Here is a 20,455-nt window from a genome sequence, read left to right as displayed (position 1 = left end):
AGCCGAAGGCAGACACTCAACCCCTGAGCCATCCAGGTGCCCCATATACATCTTTATTTGTAATTATATTTTCCTTACTGCAAGAATAGTGAACACTTGTGTGAAAGTGAATGTGTTATGGAAGCATAGCGTTTAGAATGCGAGGCTCCCCTAAATGATGAGTCTGGGTGTTCAGGGGTTCTCAACCACAGGTAGTTTTGCCCTCTAGGGTACCTTTGGTGAAGTGTGAGACATTTTTCTGTTGTCACCACCAGGGAAGAGTTTTCTCCCTGCATCTAGTGGGTGGAGGCAGGGATGCTTGCTACCAGTAGTGAGAATCATCCAGTCCCTAATGTGTATAGCTCCGTAGGCAAAGAAACCCAACCAGATACAGACACAGGCAAATAACATGCTGTCTAATGGAAACATGGTAATATTCTACAAAAAAATCTTACAGCTTGCTTAAAAAAAAAAAATTAACAGTAAGGACCCCTCCTTGGCTCAGCAGTTGAATATCTGCCTTTGGCTCAGGTCATGATCTTGGGGTCCTGGGATTGAATCTTCCATCAGGCTCCCCGTGGGGAGCCTGCTTCTCTTTGCCTGTGTCTCTGCCTCTCTCTGTGTGTCTCTCATGAATAAATAAATAAATTCTTTAAAAAAATTAACAATAAAAAAACAGTGTGTAGATAATCACCTTGTCATTTTTAGTGGTCGCAAAGTATTTTATTAAGTGACTGAGCCCAAACCTTTTTTATCCAGTTTAAACCTTTTTAAACCTTTTTTTTTTTTTAAGATTTTATTTATTTATTCATGAGAGACACACAGAGAGAGGCAGAGACACAGGCAGAGGGAGAAGCAGGCTCCATACAGGGAGCCTGATGTGGGACTTGATCCCGGGAATCCAGGATCACGCCCTGGGCCAAAGGCAGGCGCTAAATCACTGAGCCACCCAGGGATCCCCCATATCCAGCCACTTGTTGATGGACATTTGGGTTGGTTAGGGTTTTTGTATTGGAAACAGCTTTAGCAAGCATCTTGGTGCATGTTTGCTCCTATGGATGAGGCTTTCTTGATGCACAGCCAGCACTGCTCATGTACCTCACGTGGTGTGCGATCATACTTAAAGTGATCCCCCTGCCCTCCCTCCCTCCTCCTCTTTCTTTTTCTTTTTCACTTAAGAAACATTTTTCAAAACTTTGTCCCAGTCCCGACTGCAGTATTCTATTTAATCAAATGATTTATTTGAATTTCAAAAGAGAACATTCTCAAGAGGCTCCAATAATACTTAAAGGCATGGGAGGCAGCCTGTACCTCCCTGTACCTCCCTTGCCATCATCGGCATTCCTCCCATCCTGTGACCACTTAGCTTCTTTTCTGGCCCAAATGCATAGAGTTTCTTTCTGAAAATACAAGCAAATAGGAACACACATTCTTATTCTTGCCTCTCTTTTCCATCAAAGAGAGCATCCTCTGCAGGGGGTTGAAACTTTGGTTGCATGTGGGAATAATCCAGGCAACCCAAAATGAGAGCCTTGCAGGGTCTCACCCCGACCAGTTGGTTGGAATCCCTGGGGTGGTGCCCACCTTTGTTAGATTTGGCACTTGCCTTTTTTTCCTATATGTTGTGAGTCTGAGAGCTTTCAGATTCCTCATCCGTTTTGACTGCTGTATGGTTAGAGAGGGGTGAATATTCCTGATCCTGTGCTAATGACAGACCACATTCAGATGTCATTTTGCACTCGGGCAGGGTTTGCCTGTGTACTTAGAATGGCGAGAGTCTAAAGGGAGTGTGGTTGTAATTTTGCAGGGGTCACACCAGAGTGCCCTGCGCCAGGGGCCGCACCTGGTTAAATCCTCGCCAGCAGTGACAGGGACCCGTCTCCCCTTGGCCTGAGCAGCCAGGTGCATTACCAGACTTCTGGATGTGATGCTCCAGATGAGTGCCCCTCATCTTGTCACCTGAGTGACAAGTGAGGCTTTTTGTTTTTCCTTCCCACCCCCTGCTTGCTTATGTTTTGCCCACTGTTCTTTTGGAACATGGTCCTTGGTCCTTTTCTCATGGAGTTGTTGGAGTTCTTTACTAGGAAGGTGAACCATTTGTACACTTACGATTCAATTTCTCCTCGGGAGCTGCGCTGGACTGCCTATTGGGCAGACCTAGGATCGGGCCCTAGCTTTGTGACTTATTAGCTGTGTGATCTCGAGCATCTTGCCAGACCTCTGTGAGCCTCAATTTCTTCATCTGGAATGTGAGTCCTGTCTACTTCATGGCTTGTTGGAGATTTATGGTGAAGTAATGTGTGGTCAAGCCCCTGGCCCAGGGCCTGATGTGGGAAGAAGTTTGAGGGAACCTCCAGACCTCTGTTCATTTACTACATTTAATAAATGGGCTAACCCAGTGCCAGGCCCTGTTCTAGGCCCTGGAGCTGCTGGGAGGGACCAGCCCACTGTATCAGGCTGTGCCATGCAATAAGGCAACCGCATGTGGTTCTTTCAATGTAAATTAGTTAAAGTTAAATAAGATTAAAAGTTCTGGGTGACTTAGTGGTTGAGCATCTGCCTTTGGCTCAGGGTATAATCCCAGGGTCCTGGGATTGAGTCCCATGTCAGGTTCCCCACAGGAAGCCTGCTTCTCCCTCTGCCTATGTCTCTGCCTCTCTCTGTGTGTCTGTCATAAATAATTAAATAATATCTTTTTAAAAAAAAGGTCAATACCTCGGTCCTGGTAGCCACATTCAAGTGCTCAAAAGTCAAGGGTGGCTCATGGCAACTGTATTGTATAGCCCAGATAGAGAACATCTCCATAATCACAGGATGTTCCAGCAGATGGCTTCAGTCTAGGGGGACAAACCTTAAGTGAGCGAGAGTACTAAGTTCCGGGGAGATAGAAGAAGAGGTGATGGGGAGCTGACTCTAAGAGGGTGGTCAGGGGAAGGTCACCTGGGGAGGGGACCTGAAAAATACCACTTGAGTGTTGGCTGTGGTGGGAATGAGCCAGTCCTATGGATGCTGGAAGGGTGCCAGTGGGCATGGTTCAGAAGAGGGGGGCACAGAGTATAAGGGAGCCACTGATTTCCAAGGCAATTGCACCATTGTACATTCCATTCCACGAGCAGTTCATGAGGGCTGATTTCCATACATCCATCCTTGCCAATGCTCATCTGTCTTTTTGATTCTAGCCATCCTACTGTGTATGAAGGTCTCTCATTGTGGTTTTGACTTGTGTTTTCCATGGCACATCTTTTCATGTGCCTGTTTGACCATGTGTGTTCCTTCTTTGTTCAGATCCTTTGTCTATTCTTAACTGGGTTATTGTTCTTTTTATTATTGAGTTGTAATTACTCTTTGTATATTCTGGACACAAGTGCCTTAGCAGACATAGAATTTGCAGAAATTTCCTCCCATTCTGTGAGTTGTGTTTTTTGCTTTCTCAGTGGTATCCTTTGAAGCAAAGAAGTTTTTCATTTTGATGAACTCCAATTTATTTTTCTCTGGTCACTTGTGCTTTTGATGCCATATCAGAGAAACTGCTTCCTAATCCAGGGTCATGAACATTTACACCTATATTTTCTTCTGAGAGTTTTCTAGCCTTTGCTCTGGCCTTAAGGCCTTTGATCTATTTTGAGTTGATTTTGGTTTATGCTGTGAGGTTTGCAGCATGTTTCGAAGGCAGAGTCTCAGCTTTGTTGATGAGGTTGGGAGAAGCCAAAGGACAGAGGCCAACCTGAGGGTCTTGGCTGGCACAGCTGGGTGATGGGCAGGGCAGGGGAACAGTTTTGGGGGGAAGGAATGGAGAGGTCTGTGATGAGTGTGAGCAGTACAGGGAGATGTGGAGTGAGCAGTGGGGCCCTGCGAGTCAGGGGTCCTGACACAGACAAAATTGGGAGTTGCCTGTACACAGATGGGATTTATGTAAAGCCAGGTGATGTTATGAGAGATCCCTGAGGGAGTGATGGAACAGGAAAGGAGAAGGCTCTGGGGCTGGCCCTGGATGAGTAGAAGTCCCTCTGTGATGCATGGAGGCTAAGAAAGAACAGCCAGGGAGGACTTGATGTCTCATAAGGTATCAAAAAAAAAAAAAAAAAAAAAAAAGTCTGTGAGGCAAGGGATCCAGAATCCAGCCTTTCTCTTTACTCATGCTGTGTGTTCTTAAGGAGATGCCTTCCCCTTCCCTCTCTGGGCCTTTTTTTTCCCATTTGTGCAGGAAAAGTGTGAAACACGTGAACCACAAATTCTGGAGTCCCATATTTACTGGCCTATGAATCTATCCCCTATATATAACTGGCTGGAAGAAAACCCTGCCTGATTCAGACTAGGTTTATCTAGTACTGCCCGTTCATACATCATTTCTCCCTGTATCTGTGCTTCTGTGTATGTGTGTTTGGGGGAAGTCACCAAAAGTTACTAGTGGCAGTAATGAGGCTGGCTGACATTTATGGAGGACTCCCTACTTAACCTACCGGGCATGGGGGAGATGAGCCTGAAGCCAGGTGCCCAGGACCTGTGCGCATCGCTCTCTGGTGACAGCATGATGTCACACACTTTCCATACACTGCTGCTCACTGGGTTCTCCCCAAAGCCTAGAAGCTGACTGCTGTTATTAGGAGTCTTTTCCCACATGGTCCAGATGCAGAGAGGTTAAGGCACTAACCTAAGGCCACACAGTTATTTAGTGTCTGAGGCTGGGCTGAACCCAGACCCCACTTACCACCTCCCATCATTAAGGTAGACTGTCGTGGGGTGGGGTTTCTGGCGCTTTAGTTTTCTTTTTGCACTTTTAGGTACATTTTAGTCCATCTTAGGAATGGACTCTCTCGCTGTGACATGTTCTTCCTGTAAATGGAAAGCCCCAGTAAAGTCCTTTGCTTGTGTTCTGTGCCTCAGGTGCTGGCTCAGGACCTGGAGAAGGAGGATGCCCTGCAGGACAAGGAGCAGCCACTCTGGCAGGTGTCCCCTGTAGCCTCAGGCACCCGGAGAAGCCACAGTTTCTGCAAGGACAAGAGGAGCGGGCCCTTTGTGGTGAGTGGTGCTGGCATGGCCCGACTGGAACTTGTACGGGGGTGCTGGGCATCAGACATCACTGGGAATGTGGTCCTATGGACCGTGGAGGCTGGCCCAGGAGCCCGAGGGGGCCGAAGGGGGACAGGTGCCTGTCCAAGGAGCTGGTGTTGCTGGACTGGCTGGCTAGCGGTTTTCGATGTAGAGGGTGTTTGGTGGCTCCGCCAGGAAGCCTTCTCTCCTCTCGGGTTTCTAGCCCAATGCAGAGTGGTAACCCTAGCTGCCTGGTGTAGAACAAATAAGAGAACATGCCGTGGGCTCTGAAAGTTCTGGGTTTGAATCCCAATACCGCTCTTCTCAGTCTCTTTTAACAACTTACTTCTTTGTGCTTTGGTTTCTTTGCCTAGAAAACAGGATCTTGATTTCTGTTTCTTTTGCGCCGATGAGTTAATTTAACTAAGCTTGTCCTGGAGCCAGATCACCAGGGCTCAGATCCTAGCTTTGTGTGCAGACAGGCGTTTGGCCTCAGTCTCTCTTCATCCGTGAAATGGGGATAATGAAAGCATGTACATCACAGGGCTGCTGTGGGGCTCAGAGAAGATAATGCAGCAAGTGTTCAGCATGGTCCTGGGTACACAGCAAATGCTTCAATGAGTGTTATTGTTACCATTACTATTATTATTATGCTTTTTAAAAAAATTTTATTATTTTTTATTTATGATAGTCACACAGAGAGAGAGAGAGAGAGGCAGAGACATAGGCAGAGGGAGAAGCAGGCTCCATGCACCGGGAACCCGACGTGGGATTTGATCCCGGGTCTCCAGGATCGCGCCCTGGGCCAAAGGCAGGCGCTAAACCGCTGAGCCACCCAGGGATCCCTATTATGCTTTCTTTTTAAAGATTTTATTTATTTATTCATGAGAGAGAGAGAGAGAGAGAGGGAGAGACACAGGCAGAGGGAGAAGCAGGCTCCATGCAGGGAGCCCAATGTGGGACTCGATCCCAGGACTCCAGGATCAGACCCTGGGCTGAAGGCAGATGCTCAACCGCTGAGCCACCTGGGCTGCCCTATCCTTGCTTTTGAATCTCTCTTTGGCTCTCACTGAACTGTGCTTCTTTGGGGCAGCACTTATCCTCTCTGAGTCCATTTCCTCACTTATGAAAGGAAGTGGGTCAGTGATGCAGCAGGATGCTGGGGCATCTCCCCAGATGTTGCCACCTCCCATTTCCTGGGATTTTCTTTTTCTTTCTTTCTTTCTTTCTTTCTTTCTTTCTTTCTTTCTTTCTTTCTTTCTTTCTTTCTTTCTTTCTTTCTTTCTTTTTCTGGACTGAAGTTCCATGATTTTTGGAGATCGGCTGAGTTCTACAGTTGCTCAGGAAGTCCCATTAGGGCCCCAGACCCCATGTGGAGCATCTACAATAGGGGTTTCTTTAATGAGGCAACCTCAGTTCTACTCATGAGGTCATCTGGATCACAAGGTCCATGCATGTCAAGGGTATTTGTGCCTGGTCTCTTTTGGAGACATGGGATCCTCTAGTATTTAAATCCTAGGTTTTATCCCTTCTGGCCTTTTGGTCATGGGCAAGAAACTTCACTTTCCTGAAACTCAGTTTGCTTCTCTGCAACACGGGGTGAAGAAGATGCCCTGGCAGGGTTCTTGATGGGGGAACATCTATACCAGGGCTTGCAGGGCTGACAGCAAGGCTGGGGGCCGCAGAGCCAGAGCAGGAACACAGACCTCATAACCTTTTGCTGAGCAGCCCCGGAAAGCCTCTTCGGGTGCTCAGATCCCAGCTGCAGATGTACACACATTTGAAACCTGCCTGTTTTTTTGTTAAACATTCCCTTCCACCAATTTCTTCATTTCTCTTTTCTCATTGCCTCTCCAGTGGCACCAACTCAGTTTATCTGATTGTACTTGACCTTTTGTGTGTGTATGCGAAGACAGAGGTTGTAGAGAGAAAAGCATTGAAGGCCTGTCTTTTTATAGTCTCTGCTTGCTGGCATCCCCCTGGTGGCCCACTGTCTGTCATTGAGGAGCCTTTGTCCCTGGATCCCCAGGTGGCTCACCTTGGCTCTCTCCTTGTGGCTGCCCGAGGTCCCTGCCCCATTGCTGCCTGCTTGAGTTCCTCTTCTCCGATATAGGTGGGAAGGGTGAGGGGGCCCTCAGACCTCATTTCCCTGCTTTGAAGACTCACACCTGCAATTCCAGGGAGTGGCCATCAGGAGGTGGTGGTGTCCAGCTCACATTCCGATGGCTCCAAATGCCTCATTCCGGAGACCTCAGCCTTGGGCTCTGGAGGCTGAGCAGTGGCTTCCGATTCCGGCTCTGCCACTGTGTGACTGTGGGCAACTGATCTGATGGACCTCAGTGAACCTCTATTTTTTCTCCTGCAAAATGAGGCTGGTCCTGTCTGGCCTCAAGAGCACTTCTGTGAGCAGGAAATGACCTTGCTCAGCACTCAGAGGAGGAAAGCATCAGTGGATGTGGGGCTGCCGTGAGAACATATCCTCTTGTCTCCCCTTCCTCCTCTTCAAGGCCTAGAGAGAAGGCCTGACTCAGTCACAGGGACCCTCCAGGTGAGGACTGGGGTCCTGAGCTCTTGGCCCTGCTGGTCGCCCCTCCTCCTCAGTAAGCTGGTCAGGCCTGCACAGTGTGCTTCCTGACGTGCTTGAGGGCTTCTCCCATAAAACATCATCTGCTGTTCCTGTCGCTCTTGATAATGACTTTTGTGCTGCTGGCTTAGGTGCAGGCTCAGCTCCATTTTTTGAGGCTGTGTCTCAGGACTTGTCTATCCCTGCTCCACTCCTTGTGTTAAAGAGTATGAATCCTATGTTGTAGAGGAGGAAGCTGAGGCTCAGAGAGGTTAAGCCATTTGCCCAAGGCCACACAGTTTGCACAGCAGGGAAGCTGGAATGGAAACGCGGCCTCATCTGCTTCCAGCCTTGGACCTGGGCCCTTTCTGCCACGGGACTGTGTCTTTGGCTGGCTGCCAGCCCTGCTGGCCCCTCTCCAGCTCTACGGCGCTCAGCACGTTAGCTCACAGGGAAGCAAGACAACCTCGGGCCTGGGGGTGAGAATGTGTTATTTGTTTGGCCTCCAAGGTTAGCCGCCCGCTTTCTGCCACTGCCGCCCTCTGAGGGGTGCCTGGGCCTTGCCAGGACTGATGTCCTGCTGATTTGCACAGTCCTGCCCACACCTGGCTGGCCCATAGTCTGGTCAGACCCTGAGCAGGGGTCAGGCCAGTGTGGCCCTGGCACAGTGAGCAAGTGAGTTGACCACTCAGGGTCTCTCTTTTCTCCTCTGTAAAATCCTAGGAATCATAGTAATAATAATGCCCAATAGCTTACGATGCTTACTGCATGGTGTGGAAACTAGTATTATCTCCATCTTACAGATGGAAAAACTGAGGCTCAGAAGCCATGAAGGACCTCTCCCAGGTTGAAGCTGGGACAGGACGATGTTTATAGAGCACCTAGCACAATGCTAGGTGAAGGGTTACAGCCTGATAAATGTTACCTGCTGTTACTGTATTGGCGTTGATTATTTGCTGTTGATTTCTTTTTCTTCTGCGTTCTCTTCAAAGAGCTGCTCGGTAGAACAGGGAAGTGCCTCCAATCTTTTTTTTTTTTTTTAAAGATTTTATTTATTTATTCATGAGAGACACAGAGAGAGAGAGAGGCAGAGACATAGGCAGAGGGAGAAGCAGGCTCCATGCAGGGAGCCCAATGTGGGACTTGATCACGGGTCTCCAGGATCAGGCCCTGGGCTGAAGGCAGATGCTCAACCGCTGAGCCATCTGGGCTGCCCGCGCCTCCGATCTTAGAAGTTTTTCTAGGGCTTAGCAAGGGGAGTTGTCTTGGTCCAAGGAGAGTTCAGTAGCAGTCGGGACAGGGCTGGGACTGCAGACCACCTTTCTGACTCCCTGGCCGGTGCCCCCTGCTTTCCCCTCCCCACCACCCCTCCCCCATGTTAGTATACTTTGGGTCCTTGTGGCAACTCTGAGCCCTGTGCTGGGCCTTGCCCCTCACCTATCTGTGGATGGGCACACCCTCCTCTCCCCATAAAGTGAGCCTTTGGTCTGCACTCACACAGGGATCATAAAACACAGTGACTCAGTTCTGGACTGTGGCCTTAGGTCACAGGTTGCCACAGAGGCCCCTCCCATGACCACAGGTACAGATTCACCAGCTGTTGGGGGTTCCCTGTAACTGGGCAGGTGGCGGGCCTCTGCTAACCTTGAGAACGTTCTCCCAAATCTCCAAACCCTTGGCCAGCATTTGCTGGCTCATATAGGGCTGGGGTCAATCTCTCATGGGCCCACTGTGTGCCAGTGGAGCGGGGGGGGGGGGGGGGTCCTGGAGATCCTCCCAGCCCCCCTGGGGTTACAGTCCACAGGTTCCTGAAGATGGTCTCAGAGGGTCTAATTAGGTGGAGGCAGAGGAGAGGAAGGGTACTCAGGAAGGAGGAAGAGCATATGAAAAGGTATGGGGGTGGGGTGATGGTAAGAGGCACGTTTGGAGAATCACTGAATAGACCAGTTTGGCTGAGGTGGAGTGTTGGGGAGGTCCTCCATCTTTCTTTTGGCAAATATTTATCTGCATGTCCTTGGTGCTGTGCTGGCATTGGGCTACAGTTATAAATAAGATAGATAAATGAGGGGGTAGATAAAGAATTGCAGTGGGTTCTAAGAGCTCCTATTCATTTGAGCGCTTACTGTGTGCCAGGCACTGTGTCATGTGCTTTACCAGCAATCTTTCATTTAATTTGTTAAAGGTTCAAAGCCTCTCACAGAGGAGGGACAGTTGTTTGAAGTTTGAAGTCTTGAAGGATGAACAGGTGTTTGTCAGATGGGTGTGGTCTGGGAAGAGCTGGTTTTGCCCCTGTGGAGGGAACAGCTTGGGCAAAGGTTCAAGGGCGTGAAACTGTTCTATGCAATGAATGTAATCTAAAGCCCTGGAGTCTTATGAACGTTGATGCGTCATTGCTGGGCACCCCCGGTGTGTGTTTTAATGCACAGTTCAGGTGTTTCCTAAACTTCTTGCTGAGGAAACTGTGATATTTGTTTTTGAAGGGTGGCACCACCTCCTGGCAGCTCTGCCATCATGCTGCCATCTTTGTACAGGGATCTGCATGAGCAGTACTGAAGGTTTGAAAGCACTTGAACCCGATTTACTTGCTTATAATGATTGGAGAATAGAGGGAAAAACCATTTGGGATCCTGATGCCAAGACTTGTGAATGCAGTAAACTTGAAATAAGAGGGGATTTGTGCAGTGGCCCCAGTGGATACACTGTTGGTCTTGGTTAGATAACTGTCTTGGCATTTCATTCAGTTGACTAGACATTCAAGCGGGAAGGGAAAAAAGCAAAATGAAAGAGCATATATAAACTGCTAGAAATAACTCATCAAAGATCGTGCTTTAAGAACAAGCTGTGAATAAAGGTTTTATGGTTTTTTATTTGTCCAGGATATGGACTCTTCTCCCTATAATGTGTTGCTTGACATTCCCATGTTTGATGTTGGGCCTGTGTTACTGTCATTTGAATTGAATGTCTCAGGAATGTGGCTCACTGGCTTAATTAAAAGGGCTAATTGATCACACACAGCAAAATGTTCAGAGGTGGGCAGCTGTTGGCTTAGCTCAGCATCTCTGAGAGTCTCTTGGGCTTTCCCTCATGCTTTGTGCCTCATGGTCCCAAGATGGCTGCCACTTTTCCAAGAATTAAATCCACTGTCTGGCAGGAAGAAGTGGGAAGCCAGAAGGGCCATGCTCACAGTCTACAAGAAAGTAAGAGCTTTCCCCAGAGTGCCCTCCAGAAGACTTTCACTTACATACCATGGGTAGGAACTAGGTCACATGGCCACTGTTAGCAGCAAGAGAGTCTGGAATAGTCAATGCTCAAGACTTCTGGCCTCCATCATGGAAGGTGGCCAAGTTGGATATGGCCATTGGTCTTTCAACAAACAGCGTTGTTTAGTCTGAAAAAAAAGGGCGGGGGGGATTATCAGGTCCTTGTCCAGGAAGCCTTGGCCTCCAAACCAGGATTCAAGATAAGAGAGAAATCTGCCCAGTGTCTCCATGCCATGATGTGGGATGTATGCTGGGCATTGGGCCTCTGGGATGGGAAGGTACAATTCTGTCCTCCAAGGTCTCCATTCTGCTGGGGAGTAGGGCTCAGGGAAGGGAAGAAAGGCTGAGGCAGAAGAGACAGGTTGGGTGGTAACTGGCTCAGAGGCTGGAGTCACCCTTCCTGCCTGGGCCAGTCAGGATGATATGCCAGCTTTAGAAGGGTGAGTGTGGGGCCTGAGTGGTGAGAAACTCCCTGATGCCCTGTGCTCTTAGGAGGCTCAGGAATCCTGACTTGTGGCTAATTCCATTTGTTAATTGTTTCTTATCTGTCGCTGCTAGGTTGAAAGGGCTGGAGAAGGCTGAGTAAGTTATGTCTCAGCTGATTAGAGTTCCAGAAAACCAACCAGACCAGAAGATTTTAGATTCCTAGGTCTCAAATGCAAGTGCTCAATTATGCCTGAGATTTTGTATTGGAGGTATTTTGCATTCATATATTTACCCAGCTACCACTCACCCAACTGTCTGCTTTCCATCCATCCATCCATCCATCCATCCATCCATCCATCCATTTATCCATCCATCCATCCATCCATCCACCCATTCATCCATCCATCCATCCATCCATCCATCCATCCATCCATCCACCTACTCATCTATACACCTACCCATCCATCCATCCTCTATCCAGTTGTTTATATATACAAAGCTCTAAGGATATAAAGATGAATAAGTTAATTTCTGTCATCAAATTGCTCCCTTTCATAGACTATAAACAAGTAATTAAATAACCCAAGATGATAAATACTAGTCATTCATTTATTCACCCATTCATTCATTCAGCAGATATTTATTAAGCACCTACTATGTGTCATGCACCATTCTTAGTTCTTCAAGTAGAGCAGTGAACAAGATGTAAGCGGTTCCTGTCCTCCTGGAGCTCATACTTTAGTGTGAGTAGATAGACATTAAGCAAAGAACCAGACTCAAAAGAGAAAGCCTTTTAGATGGTACCAAGTGCTATGAAGAAAATAAATAGGGTGTTGGGATTCAAAAGTGGATGGGGGAGAGGGTGATTGGAGGCTATTTCATTATTAATAGGGATTAGGAAGGGCTTCTCGGAGGAGGTGAAATTTGAGCTGAGACTTGAAGGGGGAGCACTTAGCCATGTGGAAGAATCAGAGGGAAAGTATCAGGCAGAGGGAAGAGCAAGTGCAAAGGTCCTGGGGCTTGTTGTGTTTAGTAATACTACTACTAATGATGATGATGGCATTGGTGCTGGAGTGGACAGTAAGGAGTGCTGGAGTTGGCAGGGGTCAGGTCATACTGCCTTGATGATGACCACTGTAAAGATGTTGGTTTTGGGTAAGCTCCGGCTCCTTTGGTAAGAACAGAGGAGGGAAGTTTCATACTATCTGGAGGAATTCAGAAGAATGTCAGAGCCAGACTCAATGGAAGAAAGAATTAGCCAAGAATGCAGTCAGGTTAGGGAATAGCATGTGCATACATAAAGAGGCATAGGAGAACATGGGGCTTTCCAGGAGCTGCAAGGAAGGGTTACCTGGAGAGAGGTGAAGATGAGGCAGGAGAAGGCCGGCCAGGCCAGGGATGAGAAGGCCCATGGGGATCAGAATAAGGTGCTTGGTGATAGGCCGGCCAGAGGCCAAGTGGAGCAGAAAGAGAGCAGTTACTAACGCAGGGCCGAAGATGAGGCTTCGAGCGGCCCCTAGTGGACATTTTGGAGGGGTTGGAGAGGATGTGCTGGAAGCTAGGAGACCAGGTAGGAACCTGTTGCAGCCATCTGAGCAAGACCGTTAAAAAAAAAAAAACCCACACTTTTTTATGGTTAAATATATTTAACAAAATTTATCATTTAAGCCATTTTTTACATATGTTATTCATTTCATTAGATACATTCACGGTGTTGCGCAGCCATAACCACTATCCGTTTCCAGAACTTTCTCATCACCTCCAACAGAAACTCTGTCCCCAGTGAACCCTAACCCCCCATCCTGCCTCCTCCCCCTGGCGCCCTCTGTTCTACTTCATATCTCTGTGAGTTTGCCTATTCTGGATACTCCAGATAAAGGGAGCCATACACTATTTGCCCTTTTGTGTCTGGCTTATTTCACTTCGTGGAATGTCTTCAAGGTTCATCCCTGTTGTAGCAACTGTCTGAATTTTCTTCCGTTTCAAAGTAGAATAATATTCCATTGTATCCATAGTTCACATTTTGTTTAGCCATCTCTGTTGATGGACCATTGGGTTGTTTCCACCTCTCGGCTGTTGTGAGTAATGCTGCTGTGAACATGGGTGTGCAAGTATCTGTTTGAGTCCCAGCTTTGAGTCCCTTTGGGTGCATCTGCCCAGGAGGGCAATTGCTGGATTGTAAGGCAGTTCTGTCTTTAACTCTGGGGAAGTGCTAAACTGTTTTCCACAGAACTGCACTACTCGTTGTACGTCCTCACCAGTAATGCATGAGTGTGCTAATTTTTCCCCACCCTCACTAACACTTGCTGTTTTCCATCTTGTGGTTTTTGTTTTTGATAACAGTCATCCTAACGATATGGAGTGGTATCTCACTGTGATTTTGATTTACATTTCCATAATGGCTAGTGATAGTGAGCATCTTTTCATGTACTTGTATCTTCTATGGAGAAATGTTTGTTTGGATCCTTTGGCTATTTTGGAATTGGGTTGTTCTTTTTGGTTGCTGTTGAGTTGGCTGTAGGAGTTCCTTATATATTCTGGATACTAATCCCTTATCAGCTGTATGGTTTACAAATATTTTCTCCCATCTGCAGGTTGTTTTTTCACTTTCTTGATAATGTTCTTTGATGCACGAGCATTTTTTAGTTTTGATGAAGACTAATTTATGTTTTTCTTTTGTTGCCTGGAAAATAATTTGTAAAATTGACATGTGATATTCATATAAAAAAGAGCACATATCTTTTTTAAAAAATTTTTATTTATTTATGATAGTCACAGAGAGAGAGAGAGAGAGAGAGGCAGAGACACAGGCAGAGGGAGAAGCAGGCTCCATGCACTGGGAGCCCGATGTGGGATTCGATCCCGGGTCTCCAGGATTGCGCCCTGGGCCAAAGGCAGGCACCAAACTGCTATGCCACCCAGGGATCCCAAGAGCACGTATCTTAAGCCAGATAGCCTGGGTTTGAATCCCAACTCTGTTACTTAGCAGCTATGTGACCTTGAGAGGTTAACATCTCTGCCTCAGTATCCCCATCTGTAAAATAGGGGTAATAAAGGAACATACTTATTAGAAATGCAGTGAGGTTAGGGGCACCTGGGTGACTCAGTTGGTTGGGTGTCTGACTCTTGATTTTGGCTCGGATCATGATCTCAGGGTTGTGAGATTGAGCCCTGCATTGGGCTCTGTGCTCAGCATGGAGCTTGCCTGGGATTCTCTCTCTCTGTCCTTCCCTCTGCTCATGTACTCTGCCTCTCTTAAAAAAAAAAAAGAAAAAAAAAGAAAAAAAAAAAGAAAAAGAAATGCAGTGAGGTTAGATGAATTAATGTGTGTAGGGTACTATGAACAGTAGTAGGTGTCACTTTTTACGTTATTACTTTGCTGTTATTACTATGACTACATAGTATATATCGAGTATCTGCTTGAGAGTCATCGTGCTAAGATTATTCACTGTATAGCATTATTCCACTGTCCCATTTAATCCTCACAAACCTCAAGAGATGGATATTCATTGTTTCCATATCATAGATAAGGCTTGAGGCCTTCTGTGGCTTGCTGATTGTCATTTCCTGGTGCTTTTTGCCAAAGCAACCTCACTATATCCTGAGGTACTAGGAACATGCCCATTTTAGAGATGCTGAGCCTGAGGCACAGAGAGGGGATGTGACTGAGCCAAGCATACAGTGAGGAAACTACAACATCTGGATTGATCCCTGGCCTGTGGATTTATCCCTTGGAGCTGAGGAGACGGGTGGGTCTTTGGGGGGGCAGGCTCCCTATATGGAAAGTGGAGCTGGATTTTGTTTCAGTTGTGCCACTGGTGTCCCCGGGGACCAAGACGTCGGCAGGCCCCCAGCCAGGTGTCCACAGGAGGCTGATGAACGGTGGGACTCCTGTTCTCCTTGCAGAAACCTCCCTATTGGGGCCCGACGGGCAACCCGGCGCGCCCCCTGGTGGAACTGCGCAGGACTGCGGGCGCTGGGGCCGCCTCTCTGGGGGATCCTGGTCCAGGAGGGAGTTAAACCTTTTCTCTGTGTTAACCCCTTGCATTTCTCTCCTGGGAGAAGAAACGGAGGCCCAGCGGGGTGACAAGGATCTTCGTAGTCCTTTTGTTTCTCCTCCCTGAGAAAGTATGTCGAACCACCGTCGCCAGTAAGAATGATGTTAATCCCTTCCCTGGGTGAGAAGATGCTAATCCCGAGCAGGCTAATCTGGACTTGACTCTCATTGTGTTTGAAAATATAAATAACAAACGCAAGCGTTTTCCCTTGCTAGTAGTCACGAGTGCTTGTTTCACCTGTCACAACCCACTGAGACTCACCAGAAGGCCACCCTGCTCTGGCGATGTTGCTGGATCCACTCTTGTTTCTGCCTTCCAGGGTGCACACAGCTGCATTTGCATACATGGACTTGGACACACTCCCCCAAACAGGAATACACCCCGCTAGACCCAGATCCTTATCTGATCTCCTTCTGCTGCCAGTCCGTGGCTTTGGACAGCCATGTCTCTGAGGCTCACTTTCCTCATCTGTGAAATGAATAAGAGAAGTCAGCTCTGTGCCACACAGGCTGCCATGAGCATGATGGAAAGCTGTCGGTTGCCAAGCAGGAGTTAGTAGTCGAGGACCTTGGCAGGCTTTCTAATTCATTCTAGAAATGTTTGCTGAGCACCTACTGTGCTCTAGAGAGAAGTCAGATTCACACCCTTTCTTGGAGGATAAAATCCCATCTGTGCTCAGAATCCGATCCAGCATCCATATGACAGTTTACAGGACTGTGTGTGGCCTGACCTCTCCCAGGACATGTCCTATGCTTATTCCACTCAAGACACTCTGACCTTCAGAATGTTCCCTTAACATACATGACAGGTATGGTTCTGCCCCAGGGCCTTGGCACATGCTGTTTGTTCTCCATATTCCCTCTTCACTTTCCTCTTCTCAGTTCATCTCTCAGCTCAAATGATACCTCTCAGGCTGGCCTTCCCTGGTGCCATGTGTATAGAAGGACCCCTGGCCCACACTATTCTCTCCCAACGCATCCCTTGTCACATGCAGTATCTTCTCATTGCCCAGTGTCTGCCTCTCCCATCAGAATGGAGGCTCTGAGAGGCAGGAAACTCTGAGCGCAGTGCCTAGGGCATAGTAGGTACACAACATGTATGTGTGGAATGAATGAAGGAAGGAAGAAAGGAAGGAGGAAGTACCCATGTTTAAAAAAATATTTATTTAGAGAATATGTGCACGCAGGAGGGGCTGCGCAGGGGAGAGGCAGGGGGAGAGGGAGAGAGAATCTTAAACAGACTCCCCACCCAGCACAGAGCCCTACGCAGGGCTCGATCTCACAACATGAGATCATGACCTGAGCCGAAACCAAGAGTCAGACACTTGAAGCAACTGAGCCACCCAGGGCCCCATTTTTTTTTTTTTAAGATTTCATTTATTTATTCATGAGAGACAAAGAGAGAGGGAGAGACATCAGCAGAGAGAGAAGCAGGCTCCTCACAGGGAGCCCAATGTGGTACTTGATCCCAGAACCCCAGGATCACACCCTGAGCCAAAGGCAGACATTCAACTCTGAGCCACCCACATACTCCAGCGGCCCCATGTTTTAAAGATTTTATTCTTTTACAGCAGTTTAAGAGTCCTCATAGATATATCCTGTATACCCCCTGCCGTGGCACGGGCATAGCCTTCTGCATTCAGCGTTCTGCACCTGAGTGGGACAGTTGGTATAGTGGATGAACCTCCAGTGACACATCATCATCACCCCCAGTCCATGATTTACATTAGGGCTCACTGCTGGTGTCCGGTCTGTGGGTTTGGGCAAATGGGGGATAATAGGCTAGATATCCATTGTTAGGGTGTCGTGCAAAGGAGTTTCACCCCCCTTGAAAATCCTCTGCTCTTCCTGTTCATCCCCCTCCCCCAACCAACCACTGACTACACTGATCCATTTACAGTCTCTGTAGCTTTGCCTTTTCCAGAATGTGCTATAGTGGGAACTATACAGTGTGTGGCCTCTTCAGACTGGCTTCTTTTACTTAGCAGTATGCATTAGAGGTTCATCCATGTCTTAGGGGCTCCTGGGTGGCTCAGCGGTTGAGAGTCTGCCTTTGGCTCAGGGCATGATCCCAGGGTCCTGGGATGGGCCCCACATCAGGCTCCACACAGGGAGCCTGCTTCTCCCTCTGCCTGTGTCTCTGCCTCTCTCTCTCTGTGTGTCTCATGAATAAATAAGTATAATTTTAAAAAAATCCACGTCTTTGCATGGCTCAATGGCTCATTTCTTTTTTAGCCTTGAATAATAATCCATCGTCTAGATGGACCACAGTTTATTTACTCACTCACCTGCAGAGGGACATCTTGGTTGCTTCCACGTTTTGACAATTGTGAATAAAGCTGGGATAAACATCCGTGGGCAGGTTTTTATGTGGACCTAGGTTTTTAGCTCCTTTGGGTAAATACCAATGAGTGCAATTGCTAGATCATGGGGTAAGAGTGTGTTTCATCTTGTACCCTATCATTTTTTCAGTGTACAATTCTGTGGCTTTAAGTATACTCCCAAAGTCATGCATCCATCAGCCAATTTGAAGATATTTTCATTACCCCCAAGAAATCAAGCTCCCCTTAGCAATCAATCATCAGTCCCCTCCTCGATAATGCTTCCATTTATCCAACCCCCTGGATGTGCCAGGCACTGCGCTCAGTTCATTCTCATGGTGACTCCACAGGTGAGACTTTTTTTTTTTTTAAGATTTTATTTATTTATTTGAGAGAGAAAGAAAGAGAAGCAGACTTCCCACCAAGTAGGGAGCTAAGGAGCTAGAGGTTGAGACTCGATCCTGGAACTGAAGGATCATGACCCGAGCCAAAGGCAGATGCTTAACAACTGAGCCACCCAGGCACCCCAATAGGTGCTCCCATCTTCCAGATGACAAAGCTGAGACCTGGAGAGGTGAAGTCACTTGCCTGCATCACTCAGTTAGGAGGTAGTGGAGCTGGGATTTGAACCCACATGGAGCCTGTGCTTGGCAGATCTCACCTGAATTGGATATTTCCCAAGCTCTAGTCATTCTCCTATCACCTTGAGTACCATGAATCGACTGGACTAATATTTAGCTAATATTTTACTTGAACTTGACTCATTCTTTTTAATATAAACCTTTATTGAAATATGATTCACACATTATGTCGTTTGCTCTTCGAAAATATACTGTTCAGTGGGTTTTGGTATGTTCACAGATTTGTGTGACCAGCACGACAGCCATCCTTAGAACCTTGTCCTTACTCCCAAAAGGTAACTGAACCCTTTATTTTTTTTAGACATTTTATTTATTTATTCATAGAGACACACACAAAGAGAGAGAGGCAGAGACACAGGCAGAGAGAGAAGCAGGCTCCATGCAGGGAGCCTGATGTGGGACTCGATCCTGGGTCTCCGGGATCACGCCCTGGACTGAAGGCAGCGCTAAACCGCTGAGCCACCTGGGCTGCCCAAAGCTGAACCCTTTAGCTGCAGCCCCTCCATCCTCTGTCTCCCCTCCCCCAGCTGTATGCAAACACCATTCTGTTTTCGGTCTATGAATTCACCTGTCCTAGGAACTTCAGATAAAGAGATTCACATGGTATCTGTCCCTTTTTTTCTTAAATATTTTATTTATTTATTCATGAGAGACACAGGCAGAGACATAGGTGAGGGAGAAGCAGGCTCCATGCAGGGAGCCCAATGTGGGACTCGATCCCAGGACCCCGGGATCACGACCTGAGTGAAAGGCAGATGCTCAACCACTGAGCCACTCAGGCGCCCCGGCATTTGTCCTGTTGTGTCTGGCTTCTTTCACGCAGTGTCCAAGGTCCATCCATGCTGTAGCGTGATGGGTCTGAACTCCATTCTTGTTTCTGGCTGAATCGTATGCCACTGTCTGGATAGACCACATTTCCGTTATCCATTCGTTGGTTGGTTTCCACTTTTTGGCTCCTGTGTACACTCCTGCCACTTTATCAACCCATTGTCGGGTTTGATTTCAGCGTCTACCTGCACTTACTGTGTATTTGTTTTCCAACAAGGAGCAGCATTGCAGGGTTCTTGATTCCTTGAGGGAGCTCCACATTGTCTGTGCAAAACCGATGCTTAGTCCATGTTTGCTGAAGGAGTGAGTGAGGGCAAGAGTCAAGAGCCCCCTATGGGAGGCAGATAGGCACCCAACTAGCTGACCCCAGGAAGGAGTGGGTGATCAGTCCCCCCAGGCTTGGTTGTGGGCGGGGGGCAGAAAGGCTCAAGGTACAACCTAAGCTGGGTGTTGACGAGCGAGTAGGAGTCTGCCGGGTAGGGAGAGGCAGGAGGGGCAACCAGACAGAGCGCCCATGCTGAGCTGGGCTGGACAGCCTGTGGTACAGCGGTGACTTGTCCCTGCCACATCATTCCTGGGATGGGGGTGGGGGGCACCCCTGTGCTCTCAGGACGGCCCCTCATCACTGGGCACTCCGGGGCTCGGAGGGAAAAATGGAGAATTCAGTGGCAGGGGCAGAGTTCCCAGGACCAAGCCCCACTCCACCTGCCCCGGAGATCTGGAGATTCCTGAATGCCCGGCTCAGATTTGTGCACCAGGGTCATCCCAGGGCTTCTGAAACCAGATTTACAGGCCCGTTGCCTCTAGATTCTGCCTCAGGAGCTGCAGCCAGAAGGCAGGCTGGACAGAGATGGGGAATTAGTGACAAACCCAGAAGAAGGAGCACGTGCTGTTTCATACTCCAGCCTGTCCCTGCCTGTCCAATGTTTCAAGCAAAGCCAGTGGTCTTGATTTTTTTTTAAAGATTTTATTTATTTACTCATGAGAGATACAGAGAGAGAGAGAGAGAGGCAGAGACACAGGCAGAGGGAGAAGCAGGCTCCATGCGGGGAGCCCGATGTGGGACTCCATCCCAGGACCCCAGGATCACGCCCTGGGCCAAAGGCAGACGCTCAACCACTGAGCCACCCAGGCGTCCCAGGGGTCTTGATTTTGATGTGAAATATCACCAATTTTATATGTTGAAGCAAAAAAAAATTTTTTTTAAAAATTCAGTGCTGGTGAGGGCAAGTGGGTGGGTCAGGCCACACCCAGCCGCCTTCCCTTAACACACCAGGCATCCGCAGCTTGTTTCACACCCATCACCTGGCTGAATCATGCCCTAACTCATGGGGAAGGTGAGGCTGGGG

General features: G+C 48.0%; 1 protein-coding gene across 3 annotated transcripts in view; it reads left to right on the top strand.

Moving 5' to 3' along the window:
* KIAA1671 (KIAA1671 ortholog) overlaps window positions 1-20,455 on the top strand; it is a 200,682-nt gene that overhangs the window by 71,135 nt on the left and 109,092 nt on the right. For all 3 annotated transcript variants that reach the window (XM_041728937.1, XM_041728938.1, XM_041728939.1), the window contains exon 6: window positions 4,864-4,998. In XM_041728937.1, the coding sequence (XP_041584871.1) occupies window positions 4,864-4,998 (135 nt within the window). The remainder of the gene's footprint in view (window positions 1-4,863; window positions 4,999-20,455) is intronic.

Source organism: Vulpes lagopus, chromosome 14 (genome assembly GCF_018345385.1).
Source record: "Vulpes lagopus strain Blue_001 chromosome 14, ASM1834538v1, whole genome shotgun sequence".
Lineage (NCBI taxonomy): Eukaryota > Metazoa > Chordata > Mammalia > Carnivora > Canidae > Vulpes > Vulpes lagopus.
This window is presented reverse-complemented; position numbering and strand designations above follow the sequence as displayed.